We start from the raw sequence: 26,205 nt of genomic DNA, 5'->3' as shown, positions 1-26,205 counted from the left end.
AAGCAAGAGTGACAGTATTAGATTTTTTTTTCTGTTAGAACATTCCTACAGTAGAAATTTCAACAGGTTAAATTTCTTTTCAGTCATAATATTTAATTATGATAAATACCCAATTTTTATTCTTACACAAAACCTTTTCCTCTAAAATAAATTGTGTCTAGCTCATGATGCAAAAATTGGATTTTGGTGTCATTTTGAGTTGTTTTTCAAGGCAGGCTATCAGAAGTCCTGAGACTTTATCATCAGATCCTTGTAAAGGGGCAATTGGAGTCATCTTTTGATGCAAAGAATGATGAAAAAAAAATGTCAGCTAGCTTCCATTCAGAAAATCCTTTTATGACTTGAAAGCAAAAGCCAGATATATTTGTCTTGTAAAATGAGGCCTGGCTTCCCTACCTTTTTATCCTGAGTTCCCTGCATATTCTTCCAAGTAAAAGGCATAATTGATGATCTCAGTTGATTATACATTTTTCAAGCAGATTTTAATTGTGGGCAGAGAAGTTCAGCACTTAGTGGAATCTAATTTTCCCAATTTTCTCTACTTCACATACACTATACTGCATGCATACAAATTTGATAAATATGTGACAAAATAATGGAATTTGACATGAGTCTTTATTTTGAAAGAAAGTGAGTCACCAGTCCACTTGTATACTTTCTTTGTTTTTATTTATTCAGTAGATTTTAGAGTTAAATGTTTGCTATTTGGTGTCAGGGTTCACTAACATAATTAAAAATGCAAAGTTAAAAGCATTTTGTAATGAAAAATGTCAAAGTCATTTAAAAATGCATAAAGAAAAAAAACAGTAACACCATTGGCCCAAAAATATCGTCATCTCTTTTCTATTCTTCAAGAAGATGTTATTAGCAAGTGTGAGAAGGTCAAGTCGAAATTCCTATTAAAAATAATATCTGTTAGTTTCATAATTGTCATGTCAGGTAAGACTCTTTAAATATTCCTCATGTGGGGACACCTGGGTGGCACAGTTGGTTAAGTGACTGCCTTCAGCTCAGGTCACGATCCCGGCGTCCCACATCTGGCTCCCTGCTCAGTGGGCAACCTGCTTCTCCCTCTGACCCTCTCCCCTCTCATGCTCTCTTTTACTAACTCTCTCTCAAATAAATAAATAAAATCTTAAATAAATAAATATTCCTCATTTCTTTTTTGTTTACCTTCCCCGATTTCTAAAGGTCAGAAATCCTTTAAATTTTCCAAATTTGGGAGTAAAAGCACTAGTCAGAACTTGTGGAAATAAATCTGAGATGCACGTTAGCAACATTTTCTCTAGTTTTTTCTAAATGTATAATTCAATCTTACAGATAGGTTTAAGCAGTCAGTATGAGTATGGGTACTTCTAAAATGTACCAAAAGTTAATAGGAGCTATGATTCTAGGCATTTACCATGAGCCAGATACTGTAGTAGAGAGACAGTTGCAAAAACTGTCTCATTTAGTGGTTATGACAGTCCTGTGAGGTAGGCATTATTATCCCGACTTTACAGATGAACAAAATGAGTCTCAGTGATAAGTGTCAGAGGCAAGATCCAAATCCATTTTCAAAGCATGTTCTTATTTTATGACACCATGCTGAATCTCTGGAGGAAGATGACAAATGTTCTTACCTTCCAAGCTAATGATTGAAAACTTACCTTTTAAGTCAATAAAAGTGAGAGTACACATTTCAAGGGATAATACGAGATGATTCCCTGGGATCCAGGAAGAAAACTTTGCCATCATGTTATATTTAAAAGAAAAAAATCTTTATTTTATACATAGAAAAAAATAAGAATGTAATTAAGCTTGACTAATTTTTTTAAAAGATTTTATTTATTTATTTGAGAGAGAGAGAATGAGAGACAGAGGACACGAGAGGGAAGAGGGTCAGAGGGAGAAGCAGACTCCCTGCTGAGCAGGGAGCCCGACGTGGGACTCGATCCCGGGACTCCAGGATCATGACCTGAGCTGAAGGCAGTCGCTTAACCAACTGAGCCACCCAGGCGCCCCAAGCTTGACTAATTTTTAATGTATAAATTGACCCTGGCACAATCACTCAATTTGTAGATGAAATGGTTGAATTTTCTTTTTCCCTGCTGTGTAATTTTATTTTTCTTTTCTTTTTCACTTTTCTATTTTACTCTTTCCTCTCTCCCTTCATTCTTTCTTTCTTTTTAATAACAGCTTTACTGAGATGTAATTCACATACCATACAATCCACTTATTTAAAGTGTACAATTCAATGGTTTTTAGTATATCAGTATTTAATATACAGAGATGTGCAACTAGCAGCACAATTTTAGAACATTTCATCACCTCAAAAAGAAACTCCATACTCTTTAGCTAAAACCTATCTCCCCATCCTCCCAGCCCTAAGCAACCAGCTCTCTACTTCCTATCTCTGTAGATTTGCCAATTCTGGACATTTCATATAAAAGGAATCATATAATGTGTGGTCTTCTGTGACTGGCTGCTTTATCTTTTTTAAAGATTTTATTTATTTATTTGGGAGAGAGAGCACGAGAGTGGGGTGAGGGACAGAAGGAGAAGCAGCTCCCCCCACCTCCCACTGAGCAGGGATCCCGATGCAGGGCTCCATCCAGGGACCCTGGGTCATGACTTGAGCTGAAGGCAGACGCTTAACCGACTGAGCCACCCAGGCACCCTTGTAACTGGCTTCTTTAGAGGGTCAACTCACTTAAGGTATGAGATTCTTTGACAGAAGAGTGGATGTTCTGCTTTCAGAGGGGTTTCACGGTAGCCCCCTGACTTCACTCTGTTTATGTGGATCTAGTTAAAGGATTTAGTGTATATCACTCAGCAACTAAATTTCACAAACTATTTCCACACAAAACCTAAGAGTCAAAGATCATACCAAAATGTTCCAGAAATAAACAAGAAAAAATTTACTCAATTGAAACTTCTCTCTCACCTTTCTTCATTAACCACATTGCAAAATAAAACAAACATAATGAAATCTAATCATATGAAACAAAAATATCAACCAGAATTTGTAATGTCAATAAGATAATTTCAAATATGAACTTGCTTCCACATTTATTAGAGATGGGCTTCACTCTAAGTGTACATTGTGCCTTAAGATATTACCTGACACAATATTAGCAAACAAGTAAAAACTAAACAACTCACAACATAAATATAACTTTTGCAGTTTTGCTGGGGGGGTTATGTTAAAGTCATCAATCCATTACTCTTAAAAATTCCATTAAATGTAATAATTGTTTAGTTAGCCTCGATTGATATTTCTTACTTATTAGTAAATAAATGATCAAAATCCTTATACTACTGGAGAAATTCTTCCTATCACTGTAGAAATAACTATAAAACACAAGAAAAACAAATGGCAACAGACTAAAACAATTCTTCTGTCGGCAGATGGTATTGAAAGATGCATGGAAAGCCATGCTAATGATTTGAAGAAGCAAGTATTACAAGACTGTAGCTTTGCAATGTTAGGATGAAAGGTGTGTCTAGCATGCCCAGGTCACTGTGGATTTGAAGCTAATGGACTTTCAGTGTGTCACACTTACACAAAGAGATCTGGTTCTTCAAACTTGCCTCTTACTGAAATTTTTTTCCCCATAATAAAAGCAGGATTTGGTTCTAAGGGAATGAGCAGAGAAATTTGGGGACATTGTAGCAAGAGCTTATTTCATTTCTCTTGCTCAGAATTTCCAAAGAACAACTCCTACTGAATTAAAACTCTATCCCATGCTGTAGGTTCCTCTGCTGCTTACCCATCTTTATCCATCTCTGCTATTATGATTCTCACTGATAAGCCAAGTGATTGATTCTATGTATCAGTCTCTGCTTCTGAGACAGCACAGCATTCTGTTTCCTGAGATGGCATGCCAATTTCTCAGTACCAAATTACATCTCTTCCATTATTTAAAACAAACAAATAAAAAAACTCAAAACCATGTTCTCCATGAAACCCTTCCAATTTTCTTTGTCTCATTTTAAGGTTAAAATGATCCGAATCACTTCAAGCAATTTTATATAAACCTACTTGAGTATATAGGTATTTTTATTTTCTCTATTTAGATAGTTTCACTTATTTAGTTCCATGTCTCTCTAAGCTTCTGGGAGGTAGGGGCCAAACATTCCTTTCTCATAACCTGGACTTAGCATGCCTTGGCAAATGCTACTAACTGATTTATTTCTCAGTTGCTAATCACATAACTCACAGAGTTTGCACATAATAAATAGCAAACATTCCTGGTAACTCAGCTACCAAAAGAGTTTAATGAAATACACAAAAGGAATGGACTTTAAGATCAAAGATACCAACTTTAAGAGTTGATGATTATACACCAGCATCTTCTAAAAGTAAATCAGAATCATGGAATAGAAGGAAATATAAAGCTAATTATCTTAGCCTGAGTTACCCAGAAAGCAGAGGTTTATGTGCTGCTACTTTTTATTTAAAGACGGCAATCCCAGAGAGCAGGCATGAAGAACAGATGGAGGAAAGACAATACAAGGAGTACCCAGCAGAGCATCTTGTGAGGCAGGACCTCTTCAGAGAACCTGAAGAAGTGACTGCTTCTTAGGACAGTCTGTCTAAGGGAGGAAGAAAGAAGAATGGACCTGTCTGCTGTAGTTTCTAGTGGTGAGGTACAGTAATTCTCCTGCACTTTCCGGTTGCTGATGAGCGGGCAGTAAGCAGATCCTCACAAGGTCTGGCCCTCAACATCAATGTGGAATCTCCAGGGTAGAAGGCACAAGGTATACAGAATGGGCACGAGGCATTGGGCCACTGGGTTCAATCTACATAATGTTGGTTGTAGTCTGTGCACAATTGGTGGAGTTACCACGGGAGCTAGAATAAGTGACCAGAGACCTTGGAGGTTGGTCAGACCAAGAGGATTTGAAGGGAGAGCATAAGAGGTATCTAGCCATTCACCAGTTATAATATACTCTTTGTATAAGAAGGAACCGAAGCCCAATGTAGAAGATGCCCAAGATTATGGAGCTTAATTAGTGGAACTCAAGAGCCAGAAGCTTACAAATCCGTATTTGGTGCTTTTACACTCTTCTGTGCCACGTCTGTAGTTATACGACATACAATTTATATGCACAGTTGTGACCCATCCTCTCATACTAGAATTTAAAATGTCTCCTACACTTTGCCTTGCCTCATAGATTCACTGAAATATCGTTTAGGAGGGCTTTTTGTGGCTTACTTGGTTTCCTCTAAAAACAAAAACAAAAACAAAAACCTGATACCACAGAATCAGAGAATAGATTAAATTCCATGAATATAGAATTTGAAGCAAAGACACTCCAATTAATGTTAAATCTGTGGATATGTATATTTGCTTCTTGCCTAGTGATCTTCTTACACAGAAGTCTAATTAATACTTAAATGTGATAAAACCTTTCAGCAAAGAACTTCAAGAAGCCAATGTCCTTACTTCTGAAAACATGAATCTTTTCAAAGAACATAGTAAAACACATGTTTCTCCCATGTTCAACCGAAATTGTTTTTAGTCAAGGGAGTTTACTTAAGTGTTCTCTATGTATGTATATCTGAACTCATATGCTGACCCAAATCTATCATGGCTTGCCTGCGAATAGTTATCAGAATGAAGATGTCTCTACAGAAAGGTTGATGTGCTCTGATTCAAGATGATAACATAATTATTTCACTCTCATGCCAAAGAATTACAAAGTGATATGATTATATAACACTATGTTGAAATTTTCCATACCCTTTTGAAAGAACGTATTCTTATAACTAGGGGAAGAAAACAAGATTCAGTTCATGTTTTATTTTAAATCTTATTATTTTGAATATCTAATTTGTAACAAGGTTATTCACAAGGTCCTAAAGTCTATTTCTTTAACAGAATAAAGTGCTTGTGATAATGGTTATGTCAGTCTTTATGAATATAAGCTGTATTATAATAGGTATTCAGCTCCCAGCAGCACTATTTTTCCTGAGACTCATGCATTTTTCATTGTCTAGTCATTCTGAATTTAAAGTGGATAGGATGTCCTTTTAAATGCATAAACAAAGAAGATGAAAGTATGTATCATAGTCTCTTCTCAATTTCTGCTACTAAAATTATAGGACCTCTGTTTCCTATGTTAGAATGCATCTGGTGTGTTATTCTATATATTGCATGAATAACGAGCAGCTCCCTGTGCAGAATTCCACCCAGCACCATATTTAGCATCATTTTTGCAAGATAGCACCTTACCAGGCTTGTTCAGAAAGGCAACAGAAAATAGCTTATTAACTCAGTGTCTAACTGGAAGATGCAATACAGTAAAAACAAGGTTGGTTTTGTCTTTCAAAGTTAGTAGTTTTTCAAGGTAAGGTAAGCAGCCCTCTTTCCAATCTTCTAAGACTTTGCCCTTTTTCATTTATAAATATTTGTTCACTCATAAACCTGTTTATTCATTCATTCTGTATTTATTGAGCATCTATTTCCTTTCAATCCAGCAATCCTCAAGGCACCAGGAACACAGAAATTAATAGAATATATTCCCTTCTTTTCAAGAGCTATGAGTTACACAATTTGGTGAGTACAAATAGAGATAGGAGCATACAAATGAGGACACTTAACTCAGCCTTGGGGAGCAGGGAGTAACCAAAACGAGGTTTTCTGGAGAAGATGGGTCTTCAGATTATGAAGAGTTAGGTGAAGGGACCACAGATCTATTGTGGTGGTTAACTATGCAAAAAAAAAAAAAAATAGTTCAGAATGATAAGGCAATAACAAGTGAACTGAAAAGTTCCTACAGAAGAGTGTTAGGGAGGACATTCTGTGAAACAAATCACGGAAAGGATTTGTCCTGTGCTTAAAGACAACAAAAGAGAATTTGATGAGAGGAAGATGGCAGGGGTGGGGAGGCAGAATTAGCAGAATTTACTATCTAGGTCCACATTTAGGTTTATTTATGTTTTTATTTATTTACTTATTTTGCTTTGGTGACTCTAATAATTTAGCTCAGATGTGTAAACTACAATAGCTACAGAATCTAGCTTCATACAGTTGGGAAAGAACTCATGAACTAATCTGATAAAAGGCTCCTTCCATTCCTTTCTGTTTTACAAGTCATGTTTATTAGCATGACAGATAAAACAATAATTTGCATGTTGTATCAAATCATATCAAAGCAGCTAAATGACATGGTCACTAATTAAAAACAGAAATTAATTACTGCAGATTTGCTGTTTCGTTTGGCTGAAGAAACTAGAATAAGCCTGTGTTGACCTCCTGTTAAAAGGCATACATTACAGAGGTCTTGGTGGAAGAATTTTCATTAGTCAGTCTGGCTGGCTTTTTTTGCCTTTACTGTCCCCAGAATACTTCTAGAACCCAGCAAATGTTTCTAGCACTGTGCTCTGTGCTTTTGTGAGGACAAAGAGTGGTTTTTTTGTTTGTTGGTTGGTTTTGGTTTTTGGGGGGTTTTTTGCAGCATAATGGTGGTATAGCATAGTAATTAAGAAGTTGGGTTTTGGGGTCATATAACCTAGTTTCCATCTAAACTCTTCCCCATGCTAGCTCTGTGATCTTGAGCTGGTTGCTTAACCCCTCTAAGCATCAGTTTGCTTAACTATAAAAATTTAATTCTCTATAAAATAGTAATATCTTTAATAGGCTGTTTTATGTAAACCTAATGATAACCACAAAGCAAAAACCTATAGTAAATATACAAAAGATAAAGAAAGAGGAATATAAGCATACACAGAAAGTCATCAAACCACAAAGGAAGAGAGCAAGAGAAAAAGAAAAAAAGAGAACTGCAAAAACAGCCAGTAAACAATTAACAAAATGGCAATAAGTACATACCTATCAATAATTACTTTAGGGGCACCTGGGTGGCTCAGTTGCTTAAGTGTTTGCCTTCGGCTCAGCTCATGACCACAGGGTCCTTGGATCGAGTCCCGCGTTAGGCTCTCCGCTCGGTGAGGGATCCTGCTTCCCCCTCTCCCTCTCCTTCTGCCTGCCACTCTGCCTACTTGTGCATGCACTCTCTCTCTCTCTCTGTGTCAAATAAATAAAATCTTAAAAAAAAATAATTACTTTAAATGCAAATAGACTCAATTCTCCAGTCAAAAGACATTAGGTGGCTGATTGGATAAAAAAAGACCCATTTTTATGTTGCCTACAAGGGACTCACTTTAGATATAAGGACACACACAGACTGAAAGTGAAGAGATAGAAAAAGATATTCCATGCAAATGGAAACCACAAGAAAGCTGAAGTAGCTATACTTCTATCAGACAAAATAGAATCTAAACCAGACTATAATAAGACCCCAGAATGGGCATTACATAACAATAAAGTGGTCAATTCAATAAGAGGATATAGCATTTGTAAATAAATATTTATGCACCCAACATAGGAGTACCTAAATATATAAAACAAATATTAATAGACCTAAAGGGAGAAATAGGCAACAGTATAATAATAGTAGGGGATTCTAATACCCCACTTACATCAATGGATGGAATATCCACAGGAGAAAATCAATAAGAAAATATTTATCTTAAGCAACACATTAGATCAGATGGACTATGTATATATTATATATATTATATATATGGAACATATCATCCAAAAGTGACAGAATACACATTATTCTCCAGTGCAATTAGAACATTTTTTTTAAAGATTTTATTTATTTATTTGACAGAGAAAGAGACAGTGAGAGAGGGAACACAAGCAGGGGGAGTGGGAGAGGGAGAAGCAGACTTCCCGTGGAGCAGGGAGCCCGATGTGGGGCTCAATCCCAGAACCCTGGGATCATGACCTGAGCTGAAGGCAGATGCTTAACGACTGAGCCACCCAGATGCCCCAACAATTAGAACATTTTTCAAGATAGATGATATGTTAGGCCACAAAACAAGTCTTAATAAATTTAAGAAGATTGAAATCATATCAAGCATCTTTTCTGACCACAGTAGTATGAAACTAGAAATTATTCATATGAAGAAAATTGGAAAATTCACAAATATGTGGAAATTAAACAAGATGCTGCTGAACAACCAATGTATCATTGGAGAAATAGAGAAGTAAAAAAATACCTTGAAGCAAATGAAAACAGAAACATACATACTGAAGTTTGTGGGATGCAGCAAAAGCTGTTCTAAAAAGGAAGTTCATGGCAACAAATGCCTACCTCAAACAACTTTTAAAAAATATTTCAGAAAAGAAAACTTTCATACAAACAACCTAACTTTACACCTCAAGAACCAGAAAAAGAAAAACACACTTGAAGGAAAGAAAGGAAAGAAAGGAAGGGAATAAAGATTAGAACAGAAATAAATGAAATAGAGACTAAAAAGGTAATAGAGAAAATCAATGAAACTAAGAGCTAGTTCTTTGAGAAGATAAACAAAATTGACAAGCCTTTAATTATACTCATGAAGAAAAAAGGACAGAGGACTTAAATAAAATTAGACATGAAAGAGATTTTACAACTGATACCACAGAAATACAAAGGATCATAAGAGACTGCTGTGAACAATTATATGCCAACAAACTGGACAAACTAGAAAACTGGACAAATTCCTAGAAACATACAACCTACCAAGATTGGGTCACGATGAAATAGAAAATCTGAACAGGCCAATTACTAGTAAGGAGATTGAATCAGTAATCAAAACCCCCCCAACAAACAAAAGTCCAGGACCAGATGACCTCACTGGTAAATTGAATCAAACGTTCAAAGAAGAATTAAACCAATCCTTGCTCAAGGTCTTCCAAACAATAGAAGAGGAGGGAACTCTTCCAAACTCATTTTATGAGGCCAACATTATCTTCATATCAGACCAGACAAGGACATGACAAGAAAAAAAAGATAAGAGCCAATATCCCTATTAACATAGATGCAGAAATCCTTAACACAATGTTAGCAAACCAAATTTAACAATACATTCAAAGGATCGTATACCTGATCAAGTGGGATTTATTCCAGGAATTCAGGGACGGCTCAACATCTGCAAATCAGTCAGTTTGATACACCACATTAACAAAATGAAGGAGAAAAATCATATGATCATTTTAGTAGATGCAGAAAAAGCATTAGACAAAATTCAGCATCCTTTTATGATAAAAACTCTCAGCAAAGTGGGTATCCTCAACATAATAAAAGCCATATGTGACAAGCCCACAGCTAACACCATACTCAGTGGTGAAAAGCTAAAAGCATTTCTTCTAAGATGAAGAATAAGATGAGAATGCCAACTCTTCCCATGTTCATTTATGCAGTACTGGAAGTCCTAGCCCAAGTAACTAGGCAAGAAAAGAAGTCAAATGAATCTGAATTAGAAAAGAACTGTCACTATTTGCAGATGACATGATATTATATATAGAAAACACTAAAAAGTACCTCAAAAACTCTTACAACTAATAAATGAATTCAGTAAAATTGCAGGCTACAAAATCAATACACCAAAATCTGTTAATTTCTTTATATTAATAACAAACTATCAGAAAGAGAATAAAGAAAATAATCTCACTTACAATTGTATCAAAAACAATAAAATGCCTAGGAATAAACTTAACCAAGGAGGTAAAAGACCTGTATTGAAAACTGTAAGACATGAATGAAATTGAAGAAGACACAAATAAATGGAAAGATATTTTGTGCTCTGGGTTGGAAGAGTCAGTGCTGTTAAAATGTTCATACTATCCAAGGCAATCTACAGATTTGGTACATTCCCTACAAAATTCCAATGACATTTTTCAAAGAAATAGAACAAATAATTTTAAAATTTGTATGGAGCCACACACACAAAAAAATAAAAACAAAAACCAATAGCCAAAGCAATCTTGAGAAAGAACAAAGCTGGAGGCATCATGCTTCCTGATTTCAAACTTTATTACAAAGCTATAGTAATTAACGCAGCATAGTGTTGGCATAAAGACAAATACATAGATCAATGGAACAGAATAGAAAACTCAGAAATAAACCAATGCATATATGGTCAATTAATTTACACCAAAGGAGCCAAGAATATACAATGGGGAAAGGACAATCTCTTCAATAAATGGTGCTGGGAAAATTGGACAGTCACATGCAAAAGAATGAAACTTGACCACTATCTTATACAAAAGTTAACTCAAAATCCATTAAAGACTTGAACATAAAACCTGAAACCATAAAACTCCTAGAAGAAAACATAAGCAGTAAGCCCCTTGACATGGGTCTTGGTGATGATTTTTTTCAATCTGACACCAAAATCAGAAGCAGCAAAAGTAAAAAGAAGTGAGACTATATTACACTAAAAAACTTCTGCACAGGAAAGAAAACTATCAACAAATTGAAAAACAACCTACTGAATGGGAGAAAATATTTGCAAATCATATATCTGATAAGGGGCTAATATCCAAAATATATAAAAAACTCATAAAACTTAATGCCAAAACAACAACAGCAAAACAAACAAAAACAAACAAAAAAAAACCTCAATGGCAAGAATACAAACAATCCAATTTAAAAAAGGACAGAGGATCAAAATAGACATTTTCCCGAAGACATAAAGACGTCCAACAGGTATTTGAAAAGATATTTGGCATCATTAATTATCAGGGAAATGCAAATCAAAACCACAGTGAGATATCACCTCACACCTATTAGAATGGTTATTGTAAAAAAAGACAATAAGTGTTGACAAAGATGTGGAAAAGAGGAAACACTTGTGCACTGTTGGTTGGAATGTAAATTGGTACAGCCACTATGGAAAACAGTATGGGAGTTTTCAAAAAAAAAATTAAGAATAGAACTACCCATATAATCCAGCAATTCCACTTTTGGGTATTTATCTGAAGAAAATAAAAACACTAACTAGAAAACATTGTTCATGTTCGTTGAACATGTTCATGTTCGCTGCAGTGTTATTTACAATGGCCAAGATATGGAAACAACCATAATCTATCAATTGATGAGTGGATACAGAAATTGTGCTGTGTATATGGTGGTGTGTGCCATATTATTCAACCATATTGCCATTTGCGACACAGAGATGGATCTTAAGGGCATTATGCTAAATGATATAACTCAGAGAAAGACAAACACTGCATGATCTCTCTTATATGTGGATTTTTTTTTCTTAAAAAAAAAAAGCACATAGAGGGGCACCTGAGTGGCTCAGTCGTTAAGCGTCTGCGTTCGGCTCAGGTCATGATCCCAGAGTCCTGGGATCGAGCCCCTCATCAGGCTCCCTGCTCAGCGGGAAGCCTGCTTCTCCCTCTCCCACTCCCCCTGCTTGTGTTCCCTCTCTTGCTGTCTCTGTGTCAGATAAATAAATAAAATCTTTAAAAAAAAAAAGCACATAGATAAATAGAACACATTGGTCATTGTCAGAGCTGTGGGGGTTGGGGGCTGAAAAAGTAACAAAAAAAAAAACAGACAAGTTGAGAGGGAGAGATCTTTGTGTGTACCTATAATCACACTTGTCCCTGCTTTTTGAACAAAGGACACTGCATTTTCATTTTTTTTTTAAGATTTTATTTATTTGACAGAGAGAAACACAGTGAGAGAGGGAACACAAGCAGGGGGAGTGGGAGAGGGAGAAGCAGGCTTCCCGCTGAGCAGGGAGCCCAATGCTGGGCTCCATCCCAGGACCCTGTGATCATGACCTGAGCCGAAGGCAGATGCTTAACGACTGAGCCACCCAGGCGCCCCCGTATTTTCATTTTTCACTAGGACCTGCAGTTATGTAGGCAGCCCTATTCTACTTGAAACTGAGTTCCTTAAGATCTGGGCACATGCTTATTCATCATATTATTCTGTGTCTAGTATAATATATGACATTTATTAGATAATAAAAAATGCTTTTTGAGATAACTTTTATTAATTTGATTTATAGCATATATGTGTGTATCTATAAAACATCTAAATATCTACATATTTATTTATACATCTATATAGTATAAATTAGTAGAAATATATACTGTGAATGTATAATGATATATGCAGTAGATAGATAGGTATAAAATATTTAGAAAACAGACTTCTAAATATTTTGGTCTTCCAGTTATCATTCTGTATTAAGAGACTACTGCTTTAGTCCCTTTGAATTTAAAAGGTCATTAATTCAAATGCTAATGTAATCATACTGTATTTTAAAAACTCTAAAAAGTAGATTACTATCTGGTAAGTGGATTCATTGCACCATAAGCTTTCAGAATGTGCCCAGTGTCAGCACATTTCTATGAGAAATAAATACAAAAGTAGTACCTGCCTCATTCAGTTATTATGAGGATTAAATAAGATAGTATATATAAAGCTAAGCCCAGGACTTGGCACAGAGTGAAAACTTATTAAATATGAATTATTATTGTTATTTCTCCTTAACTGGTCTCACTCTGTAGTAAGTTATTTGGGAACTCAGTCCTAAAATCTTGGTTAGTAGCTCTCCAGTGACAAGGACTGTGTCTTATTCATCTTTGCATATATAGTGCCTGACCTGTAGATGGCTGTTTTATAGTATATTGGTACATATGCATCAGAAGGACTGAAATTTTATTCTCTTACATAAGTAACTAGTCATTTTTGGTGGCTTGGTTTTGTTCAGGAAAGGCACAGGATATTGCAAAGTTTTTGAATACCATGGTTGTAATTTAATCAGCTGTAGGAATTACCACATCATGGCAGTCTTTAACCTTCTTTTCCCAAGGAGACATACTCCATACCCAGTATTCTCCAGTGGATGTACTCAGCACTGGGAGCAACCAATTAGTTGTAACTCTCCCCATTTCTCTTCCACTTAAGGATGTAAGTTATTATGCAAGTAATCAAGAGTGACCCAGTGAGAAGATAATCATGAGTCCATCTAAATTAAAATTTTAATCATTTTATACATTATTAACTATTAGCATAATTATTGTGTTTTGTGGTGACTAGCTCAAACTTCTTCAAAGAATTCTTTGAATTCTTCAAAATTCTTCAAAGTCAAAACTTTTATATCTTAGCACTTCCTGTCTACTTAGTCATAGTTAACCATTCCCTCTGTGAAATTCTCTGTTCCCTTGGTTTCCATGATACCAGTATTGCTCTGGTGCTCTCCACGGTGCCAAAACTGGTCTTTCAAAGGCTAGCATTGACTACAGATCATCTTCTGTCAGTCCTCATTCTCCGTACCCTCTAAGCAACATTCAATATTACAACTCCCTCCTCCGTGAAAGGCTCTGCTTCCTTGGTTTCTCTTAGAGCAAGAACTATGCTGGTTTTCCCCTTAGCCTTCTAACCACTTCTGACTCCAATGATGTGCCTCTTCTTTCTCCCCTAACCCCAATCCGGGAGTTCCTCGAGGATTTTTCCTAGGCCCTCTTATTCTCTCTCCCATTCTCCCTTCCTTGGCGATATTATCTATGTCTAGTACTTTAGCCATCACTCTTAGGTGTATAACTTCTGCATATTTATCTCCTGGTTGACCTCCCTATCCAACTCTTATCTCTTGTTTCTAATACTGCTGGATCATTTGGAAGTTCATCTGGTGGCTCAAATTCAATATACCAAAAATATTTGTTATCTTTGCACTAAAACCAACTCCTTATCACGATTTTTGTTAGTGGATATCTTAGTTCTGTTAGGCTGGCTTAAAAACCTTTGAAATAATTCTGGTACTTCTCTTTACCTCTGCCTGTCTTTTTTATCACCTTTCAATTCAACAAAACTGTTCAGGGTTGCCCAGGCCTATCTCTGCACTATCTTTGAATCCCTTCATTTTCTACTTCTTCTGAATGGTATTGCCCAGCTCTAGATACGGTGAAGAACATCATACAGACTTCATAGTCTGGCAGAGGGTAAAAGGGGGTAAAATCAGTAATTATAATACAATGATGTAGAAGTAAAGGAGAAACATCCCAGAGAGGACAGGTAAGACTTCTTAAAGGGGGTGACATATAAGCCAAATCTTAAAAGATGAATAGGAGTCAGACTGATAAAGGCAGGATGAACATTCTGGAAAGAGTAATAACACATGCAAAGGAATGCCAGCAAAGAAGACCACAACTCATTGTTGAGGTGTAAGTAGCTCTGTAGGACTAGAGCTCTGACTTCATGAGGAAAGCAGGAGGTAAAAAGAGTGGAGGGAGGGCATTTAGGGCCTTGTTTTCAGTTACCTGTTGCTCCATAACTAACTGCTGCAAATTTCATACCCTAAAACAATAGCCATTGATTGTTTCTTGCAATTCTCCAATGGGGTAGCTGTCTCTGGGGATGGCTCATCTCTACTCCATGTGGCACAGACTGGTACTGCTCCACTGGGGCAGGAGGATCCAGGATCCTCACTTACATGTCTGGGGCCTCAGCTGGGGTGGCCCTGGCCGGGTTTCTCTTCTTTTCACACGGTCTCTCAAGATTCTGTAGCCTAGGTTCTTTACATGGAAGCTGTATCTGAAGAGAGCAAAAAATGGAAGCTGCAGAGCTTCTTACGGATTAGCCCAGAAGTCACATGACATCTTTCCCCCTACATTCTGTTGGCCAAAGTAAGTCACAAGATAAGCTCAGTTAGAAAAGGAGAAATAGATCCCACCTCCCTTTGAGAGGAGCAGCATGAATGCAGAGGGATAGGAGGAAATGTTGGCAGCCATCTTTGTAGACGATGTACCATGGGCCTTATAGATCACAGCATTTTAGAGGGTACCATTATAGGATTTTAAGCAACAGATTGATATTTTAGACATATATATTTAAATATATGTCTTTGATTCCTTAATAAAGGTTGAATACGGGGGTCAGGGCCAGTACCTGGGAACAGGGCAGCCAGTGAGAAGCCTCTACCAGTGTGTTACAGGTTAACCTCAGGAAAGAAAGCCTTCTCTATGGGCCCTCATGCCTTGCCACATTTTTCCTCCTCGTGGAAACAAATGGAATGACCAAAATGTGATCGATGCCTTTTAATTTTTTTCTTTTTCTTTCTTTTCTTTTCTTTTTTTTTTTTTTTTTTAAGCAAGACACCACCCAGGTATCTGCCCAGGACTCTGCCCCTTTCAGAAAGATGGGTTCACATCTGCCATGGGGGAGGAAATATGTAAAATTGTAAATCCTCTGACCAGTGCTTTTTTGTTTAGAAATACCACTCCTTGCTTATTTTACATTGCTGCTTCAATAAATAAACCAGGAAAGTCAGATGGGACTTTTGGGGAAAGCAGAAGCCTGCTTTGTATTTCCATGGGGCTCTTCCTGAGTCATATGATGCAGATTTATATGATCATAAAGCCCATATGAGCACTTAATTTCTATGCAAAGTGAACCCCTCGACTCTTGCCTTTAGTCCCTTCTACAGTGGTCTACTATGCCTTTGAAGAAGGCACAGAAAATATTTACAGAATGTGAAATGTTTTATTATACTACCTCAGTAACTAAATTTCCTTCATGAGTAGCAATTTTAATATGCAAGCAGTTGTAACTTGTGTAGAGGAGAGCAGACTAGTGCTTATTGGTGCTTGCTAGAGCAAACAAAGATCCAAAATCTGGGAATGGAAAGGAGATGGTGCTTCCAGATTTTCAGATGTTCCTGGATCCAAGATTTTAATCTATAAACAAAAGTCTCTCCTTGTTGGTATGAGAACCTGAGGATAAGGTTACAGCGCGGTACCTATTTGTCAGTGTGCAGATGTTCTCTGGGGTTTCTGAACACTTAGTGAATGCGATGGTGGGCATCAGGGATGATGTTAATTTCCCCCCCCACAGGCTCCAGAGCGCTGTGGCCAGAAGCCAAGATCACTTGGAGAGATTTGGTCTCAAATCCCAGCTTTGCTACTTCCTAGTTATTTGACAGTGAGGAAATTCCTTAACCCCTCTAAACTTTAGGGTTTTTTTTTCCTGTATAACACCTCACTAAAAATGCACCTCTCTCATAGGATTGCTGTAATGGATAAAAAGAAATACTTTTTATTGCACTTAGCCTAGTGAATGGCACAAGTGCTCAGTAGATTTTTAACTGTTATTGTTTTAATGGACTTCCAGCTGATGTTTGCTGTTTCTCTTTACTTTTCAGGGAGATGTTAATCTCTGTGGCTCTGGGCCAGGTGTTATCCCTTCTTATTTGTGGAATTGGCTTGACCAGCAAGTACCTGTCAGAAGATTTCCATGCCAATACACCAGTCTTCCAGAGTTTCCTCAATTACATCCTTCTCTTTTTGGTCTATACCACCACACTAGCTGTCAGACAAGGTAAGGGTGCCAAAACCCATATGCGGCTTGGAATATAGCTCAATTTCTTTTTTACAAACATCTAGAGGATTGATGAGCCGTGACTAAATTAACTTTTTTTCACTTACAGCATCATAAGCCAATTCAGAACCTCAAATCTCACTTTTCTATTTTGCAGTAATAAAGCAAACAGAATGAACAAATAAATCACAAAGAAGGATAAATTGTGTGAATTCAGCGGGAAGTGGAAAATGCATGTATAGGCAAAATGTACAATTGCTCACGATCTGAATTTCTGTTAACATTCCTTGTACCCCTCAGTGAATCTAAATAGAATGGTGCTTCCCTGGAAGCTGGAAAGGCCTGATGCAGCTGTCCTCACTAATGCCAGTCCTGAGAAATCCAAGGGAAATACAGACAAATGTATGTTCCTTAGGAAGATGTCATAAGAAACATAAAAATATTAAACACAATCAACTCTAGTAATAATAAAGGGGAAAAGAAAGGAAAGAAAACTACCACAAATGGTCAGAGGAGATGTTCTGTCTAAATTTAAAATAGCTAAAGCAATAAAACAAGTCCTCCAAGAATCAGTGCAAGAAAAACATTTTAATTGGCACCTGAAGTTGAAATCTTTGGGGTGTATCTCTGGAAGAGTATAATTCAGAATCTTATCACTATAACACTGAATCTGGTGTAAACACTCTTTCCTCTGGCCCAGAAATAGCCAACAATTCACCCCCAGAAGCTGTTGACTGTGAAATATGCACTTAAAAATAGTCGTCAATAGGTTTAAAGACAATTATATACCTTAATAATAAATAAGGATACATGAATAGCTTTACTCATCAACCCTAATAGTCATACTTTTTTGAAACTTTTGTAAGAACCATATCAGGAATTTCATTTTTACACTTATTTAAATGGTCATCCAGAGTAATATTGCTTAATTATAACAGTGTGGCCAATACTAGATTTTATTCAGTTGGGACTGAATTCCAGTTTAACTTTGGATCTGTTTTAAGTATTGGAAAAGCTAATTTCATTTACTTCTCAAAAATTGTATTATTGGTGTTTGTTTGTTTTAATTTAACAACAGTAGACATAATTAATTTAAGAATAAAATTTCAAATAAAACCTCAGGTTACAAAAGTTCTAGACAGTGAGTCTCAGCTATATTTCCTCAGTGTGATCTGGAAGCTAACAGTTTGAACACTACAAATGCGAAAAAGAAAACCCACAAAATTCACAGGAAAGTGGCGAATTTATCTTCTCAAGATTTTTAGAACTAAATAGTCTAGACTATGAGATGGTGAACTGCAACGAATCTTTGGGTTCTTGTCCATCTTACTTTCCAGGAATCCAGAGATTTAACAAAAACCTTCATGAGGAAAAAATAAAATCAAGTCACTTTAAGAAACAGAGAGAAAATTTCAGTCAGAAAAGCTTAGAAAACTAAGTGTAGCAAAAGACCTAAAATTTATAACTCTACCTTCTATCAAGACTCTATAATGTGCCAGACACTATGGATGTAAGTTATCTCCATTATTCCTTCAGTCCAAGGAAATAAGTATTATTATCCAAAATTTTATAAGTTCCTGTGTCAGGAACCTGCTCTAGGCTGTAGAACTAGTTGCTGTCAGGCTCACCCTAGGCCAAGGTCATGTGCCTCCCGGGACTCCCTGTAACCCCATGTGGGGTTTAGGGGATGCAGAAGGAGGAAAAGAAGATACTTCTGAACTAAAGGAAGGGGTTTTGCTTGAATTTAAAAGCCCTGAATAAGAAACCCGCCCTGGGGCCAGGCCTCCTGAGGCAGAGCAAGGAAGTCAAGAGGATGTGGTCCCCGGGATGGGTGGGAAGGGTAGACAGGGGAGAGGCACACCTGGCAAGAGGCCAAAGACGAGGACAAGGAATTTGGAGGCCCTTTGGAAAAAAGACTGAAGGGCGCCTGAGGAAATTCTGTTTATCCCAACCAGTGATGGAGAGAATCAGTTTCTAAAATGCCTTATCTGGAGATTTTTGCCATTGCCTCAGCTGATCACTTGATTCACTGATATGTCTTTATGTGGGTGTTTACTCATAATGTTTGTTTTAATCTTCATCTTTAGAAGTTTTAATAGGCTGGCATTAAGCTAACATCTGGAAATCAACAGAGTAATTACATTAATTTTGTATAGGCTGATTCAGTACTGTGTTCTAGAGACATAATGATCTCTTTCCTTGTGCACCTCACGATTTAAGAGGGAATGAAAAACAGAGCAAAGACGATGAGAGGATGGAAAGTCTGGTGTGTGCAGGGGACATGCTCTCATAGCCACAGTTTCTTCTTTCCTGGTGCTTCCTGACCACTCCTCCCAGAGGGCTGCAGAGCAGGACTGAACAAAATTACAGTCTTTCCCATTCCCCCAGCACAGACACCATTTACCCCACCAAGCCACCATTTAATTTGATGTCACCTTAGGTCACATAACTGCAAGAAGTTAGTCTTGGGAACATATCTTTAAACAAATATTTCTTTATCATTGTAACCATACAACTTCTAAAAAGTTATGATTGTCACATGTGAATACAACGTGATGAAAGCAGGAAGCCCCTCAAGAGGGTTCAGGGTGATGTTATGGCAAAAGCCTTGTGGAAATTTGACTTCAAGTTAGACTGAGTTCTCTTTACCAGATTTGCACTGAACCAGTGACCAAAGACTCTGAAACAACAGGTTCCAGTAGAAATTCCAATATAACTGCAGGTCAAGCTGGAGTTCTGGACTTGTCCCTGATTATTAATTGTTTCCTACAAAAAATTTGACTACCATCCTCCTTAAAAAATGTATACCTTGTTGGACAGGTTTTAAGTCTAGCCCTTTACTTGCTTGGTGCTAGGTTTTTATTCCAGATAGTTCTACAACATGCTTTTTTTTTTTTAAGATTTTATTTATTTATTTGAGAGAGAAAGCGCACGAGAGAGAGCATGAGTGGGGGGAGGAGCAGAGGGAGAAGCAGACTCCCCACTGAGCAGGAAGCCCAATGCGTGGCTGGATCCCAGGACCCTAGGATCATGACCTGAGCTGAAGGCAGCCGCTTAACCAACCTAGCCACCCAGGTGCCCCTATTCCAGATAGTTCTAAAATTCAAAACGATTTTGCTGTTCATAACAAAGAGCCTCAATAATACATCTCTATAGAAAAAGTGTGCTTCAAACAAGTAATTCCGTTGACACTGTAACAAGTTTGAGAATTTAGCTATAACTTCAGTAGGTTAATAGTAACCAATTTTAAGAAGTTATTCAAGGCAGTTAAAATGTGCTCATTGAAGTAATGCCTGAAACCCAGACTCATGCTGTATGTACCTAGTAGGGCTTCAGGAATTATAAAAAAAAGCTCAGCTCTCTTCCTGTGTATCTTTCCTTTAGTCTCACACTATTGTCACCAGATGTGTGGTGTTTATCCTACCAAGCAATTCTGTGACATCAGATGGGAGTCCTACAGTTGATCTCAGTTCTGACCCTGTCTACCTGGAGATGGCTAGCGTAAGATCCCACAGGTTAAGAACTGAGTCTTACGTGACTGCCCCTCTCACTTCAGGGCCAATTGCAAGTCTGGGTTGTAACCTCTGCTTCTCACTGATGGACTGTAAATCAGACAGTCCTATGACTTCCTTCTTGGGTTTGATGAACTTGCCAGAGTGGTTCCCAGGACTCAGGAAAAGAATTTACTTACTGTTTACCAGTTTATTATAAAAGGATATGATAAATAATATAGGTGAACATCCAGAGGAAAGAGATGAGTAGGGCAAAGTATGTGGGAAGGGGCAGGGAGCTTCCATGTCTCTCTGGGCATGCCCCTCTCTCTGCACCTCCACGTGCTCATCAACCCTAAAGCTCTCTGAATCCTCTACTTGAGAGGTCTTTATGAAGGCTTCATGATGTAGGCGTGATTGATCATTAACGCCATGTCCAGCCCCTCTCCCCTGTTGAGAATGGACAGGTAGGGCTGAAAATTCCACACTTCTAATCATGGCTAGGACCCTGTGGTAACCGGTCCCTATCCCGGAGCCCACCGAGAGTCACCTCATTCGAGCAGAAGACATTGCCATCACCTTGGAAATTCCAAGGGATTTAGGAATTCTGTGTCAGGAACCAGGGCCAGGGACCAAATATTAGAACAAAAGATGTTCCTGAGTACTCTTATTACTTAGGAAATTGCAAGAGTTTTAGGAGCTCTGTGCCAGAAACTGGGGGCAGAGACCAATACCTATGTTTTCTATTCTCTCACAGGAATATAACTACAAAAGTATAGTGCAGCTTCCAAAAATTTTATGGATTTTCCTAGGAAACTCTCAAAAGAAGACTCTTCCTCATATCTACTTTTTTTTCCCCTTAAAATTCATTGTAATACTAGCTGAAATCAGGAAGCAGAGAAACACAAAAGGCAAAGACTATAAACAAGAGGAAAGAACAGGCTGGGGCCTAACTAAAGCCCAACGAGTTCTTGCATTTATATTGCAGAAGCAAGAAATGTGACAGGCTTTTAAAAACAAAGGTGAAGATAGGATATCAAGAAAAAAATATGTCATCACACTTTTTGCCCATAAACTTCTCTTATCAATTATTATAAGAATCCTGCTTCCCAGAACTACTTTCAGCAGTTCTTAAATAGATACCCATGGTTCCTCTTCTGGCAGTTTTTAACTTCTGAGTGTAGATAAACCCTAGGTTTTAAACAGTCAATAATTTCCTTCTTCTTTTCTTCATCTGCCAGCTCTTCTCAGTTCTTGTCTCTCTAATTCCTTTTTATTTTTCCTTTCACTGTTTACTCTGTGATGGGGGAGGAAATGATTGTGGGGCAAATGCAGGATGCTGAAGGGGAAAAAAACACTTTCAATCTTTATTTTCCTCCTCAAGGCATGGTGATAAAAAAAAAATAGGTATCAGTAATGAAAGCAGAAATAGAAAGAGAAGTGTCTGCTTCATTTCATATACGACCCTGGAAAGAAAATAAAATGCTGCCACCATTGATCATCATTAGATTTATCCCTGGTGACTCATTCTCTAAGTTTTGCTTTTTCACTGAAAGATATTTTTATAAAGTCTTCTAATTTTGAATAAAAGACAAGCTTCCAGCTAAAAGCAATTTAATGGGTAGTGCATGTACTTTGCTTTTCAGCAAATTCTTGAAACATGGACATTAAAGGATTTATTGAGTCATTTATATATTTCTTTGTGTTAGTGTGAAAATGAAACAGGTCTCCAAGAGTACTAACAGAGCACTCATAAACACATCACCATATGTAATCCCTTTGATTTTTTCTAAAGAGAGAATACTGAAAAGTAAACGCATGTATACTCTTCATGAAAAATATCCTCATTTTGAACATGAAATTCCAGAAGACAGAAATCCTAGTTCAAATTTCAGTTCTAAGTGGGGAGGCTGAAAAAATGAACTCCGTTCAGTTATTTTTAGCACTTGCTCTCTCCCTGCCTGCCCTACCCACCATCTCCTTTTTCCTACTCAGAGCACTCAAGTAGGGCAGGACAGATGAGAGAAATACATAAAAATGACAGCTTTGTCTACACACAACAGCTAGATCCAACTCATGGCCCAATGGTCCAGTCCCATAGCCCTCAGCATTTTCAGTGAATGCTCTTCTCAGAATTTGTGCCAAAAAAGCATTTCTCCTTTTGGTGGTGGCTGGGGAAACATTAATCAGTAAGTAATTGCTACCTCTTCCCACACCAGACAGGCTTCATATTTGTTCTTTGCAGAAACACTGCACTTCTTACATACAATTACATAGGCTAAATTCTCGATTACCAATGTTGCAAGATTAAAAATATCTGTGTAATTAGAAGAAATGTAGGACTTCCTGCAAAATAATATAGACCTCTCAGAGAGCCACAATGACATCTTAGAAACTTACATATCTGTCAGATCCTAGAGTCACCTGAACATCTTGTCTTCCTAGTTCTGTTAATTACATACTGTATTTAGATTCTACTGAGATAGACCTCTTATGAGATTCAGTCCTTTTTTTTAATCCTGGTTATTATATCATCTGGATACGTACTTTTAAAAAGAGTCCACTGATCATTGTAATTTAAAATAATCCTTTTCTATTTTCTTAATTGAGTTGATCTGATTTTTTTTCTCTTAAGTAAAACTTAAGAAATCAGTCCTTTTTTTTAATCCTCTGTGAATCTTTGCCCCTTGCCTTTGTTGGAATGTTCTTTGTTGGAATGTACTATAGGGAGTCAAAAACACGGGCCAGAGCAGTGAAAAGAGTTAAAGCAGGATCCAGGATTTTCTCAAAGCAAAAGCCCAAGTTATGCTCCCACATAGCTCAGTTTCCAATTCTTTGGGTAACCTTGACTAAGTCACTGAGGAGGACTGTTAGTGGGTTGCCAGTATAAGAAAGCACTTGGCAGGGCACCTGGGTGGCTCAGTCGTTAAGCGTCTGCCTTTGGCTCAGGTCATGATCCCGGGGTCCTGGGATCGAGCCCCGCATCGAGCCCCACATCGGGCTTCCCGCTCAGCGGGAAGCCTGCTTCTCCCTTTCTCTGTCAAATAAAAAAGTAAAATCTTAAAAAAAAAAAAAAAGCACTTGTCAAGTGTAAATACTGAATTAAAACAACCTTGAGAGTTGTGGGGGGGAATATTATTGTCACTTACCTAAGTCTGGTGAGGTAATATTCATGGGAGCCTCTTAAAAATTCTCCCATGTGGGAAATTACCTGGCAAATCTCCATTCCTATTCCTTGTCAGGTTGCCTTTATTTTTACTTAAGTATGATTGGAGAGTTCTAGCCCCCATAGTAAAGGTTGTACTTCAGGAATTGAGGTACTCAGGTGAATCCTTGGTAGACACTCCATGGGAATTATGCTTATGTTTTTGGGGAAGGGAGAAGAAAAGATGGGGGGATGGTGAGGAAGAGGGGAATATACACAAACCATCCTGAGAAATTATGAGAGAAAATCACAGGAGAAAACTAGACTCCAGTTCTAGCAAAACTGTCTGCCAGCATATGGAGCAACTGAAACTCTCAGAGACTGCTGCTGGGAATGCAAAAATACCACCACTTTGGAAAATATCTTGGTGATTTCTATTAAAGTTAGACATACACTTACCATATGACCCATCAGTCACACTCTTCTAAGAGAAATGAGAACATGATGTCCACACAGAGAACTATACACAAACATCCATTGCAGCTTTATTCATAATTGCCAAAAACTGTAAACAACCCAAATGCTCATCAACTTGTGATAGGATAAACAAACTGTGGTGAATTCATAAAATGGAGTACCACTCAACCATAAAAAGGAGTAAGATACATGCAATGATATGGATTAATCTCAAAAGCATTATGCCAAGTTCAAGAAGCCAGACATGAAAACTTCCATACTGTGTAATTATATACTGGGTAATAATGTGATATTCTGGAAAAGGCAGATATGTGGTTGCCAGAGCCTAGGAGTGGGAGAGGGTGACTGCAAAGGGACACAAGGGAGCTTTCAGGGTAATGGAAATGTTCTATAGATCTTGATTGTTGTAGAGGTTACAGGACTATATACATTTGTTAAAACTCTTCAAGCTCTGCGCTAGAAGAGATGGATTTTATCACATGAAAATTATACTTTAATACACCTGACCAAAGGCAAAAAAAAAAAAAAAAAGAATGAAAGGGAATTAATTGACTGTCTACTATCCCTTCATGGTTACCATGATAAAATAATGTCTCATTAGGCCCAGAGTTTTCAACAGGGAAACTATAGTAGCTATTCCCTCAGTCACTTATGGGTATTAGGAGGTCACCATTAAAACTTCCCACTTCATATGGCATGCTTTTAGACTAAAGAATGAATATAGTTTCAAAAAAAATACTCCAAGGACCTTGCTTGTGTGACATGAACTATTATTTATCAAGCTTATAATCCATTAAACAATGCAAACACACACACACTCCATACATATGCAGTACTTACAGGGTGAATCTGCACCAAATCAACTCTTCCACGGTCTTACCGTTAAGAGTATCCAACAGACCATGTCCTGTTTGTGCTAACATGTATGAATCTTGAGTAGAGTGATACCTTACCCAGAACTTTCAATATTACTTAAATGACTTTTAGATTAAAGGAAAATGACATGAATATGCAACACTGTCTTCTCTTAATGAATCCTCGTATAAACATAACACACATGCACACACATACTATACATCAGACTCTCCCTCATTCCCCATGCCAAATAATTCATTAAAGGGATGCCCTTCTGATTCTTTCATTCCAAACAGCATATAAGCTTGGAGGGAGGGATTGTCTCTCTGTCTTATGTGGAATCCACATTGACTTAATTCTGGAAATCTTTAAGCTTTCACCTATCCATGCTGAGAGGTGGCACAGAGCAACACTCATTCCTGGCACAAAGCTCCCGTGTTCCTGTGGGAGATTGAAGGGTGGTTACAAGATGATAACTGTATTCCTGAAGGAGATAAGTCCCCTTCTGCCAAAATAGTGCTTTGTATGTAATTAGTGTAAAAATTCAGAGGAATGGAGTTTATCCTTACAATCATCTTTCTCATTAAAAAAGAATCATAATGGAAGAACAAAGCAGTCCCTGCAGTGAGTTGAATTGCTTTCCCTAAGTTTTCATTAAATCAAAGACTCAGCAGTTAGCCATCTTGCAACCACTATTGCTGTCTGCTACATGAGATCTGCAGGGGAATAAAAAGAAAGCAAACTTTTTTTTTCCCTTCACAGGATTAGAATTGTATTAGATCAGAATTCCCTGTCTGTGCATTTTTTGAGTATCTGGTTTCATTGGTTTCCTTTTCTGAGATTTTTGGGGACCAAAAAAAAGATCATAGAGCTCACCAAATTTAAGTGTGGTATTTGTACATGGGTTCTGACTGCAAGTTGGAGTGACTGGGCCCCTTCGGTGACCTATATGAGGAAAAATATAAAGGAAATGACATGCAAAAAAAGAAAATGTGATCAGAATTTATGTTTCTGAGCATTTTTTGTTTTACTATTTGATACTTCTTTCTTTGAAGTAGCATGAATATTACTTTCTTT

General features: G+C 37.4%; 1 protein-coding gene across 1 annotated transcript in view; it reads left to right on the top strand.

The window, feature by feature from the left end:
• SLC35F1 (solute carrier family 35 member F1) overlaps positions 1–26,205 on the top strand; it is a 388,048-nt gene that overhangs the window by 221,615 nt on the left and 140,228 nt on the right. Inside the window, 1 exon segment of the mRNA XM_035728712.1 lies at positions 16,985–17,160. Coding sequence (XP_035584605.1) covers positions 16,985–17,160 — 176 coding nt within the window.

Source organism: Zalophus californianus, chromosome 7, assembly GCF_009762305.2.
Source record: "Zalophus californianus isolate mZalCal1 chromosome 7, mZalCal1.pri.v2, whole genome shotgun sequence".
NCBI lineage: Eukaryota > Metazoa > Chordata > Mammalia > Carnivora > Otariidae > Zalophus > Zalophus californianus.
This window is presented reverse-complemented; position numbering and strand designations above follow the sequence as displayed.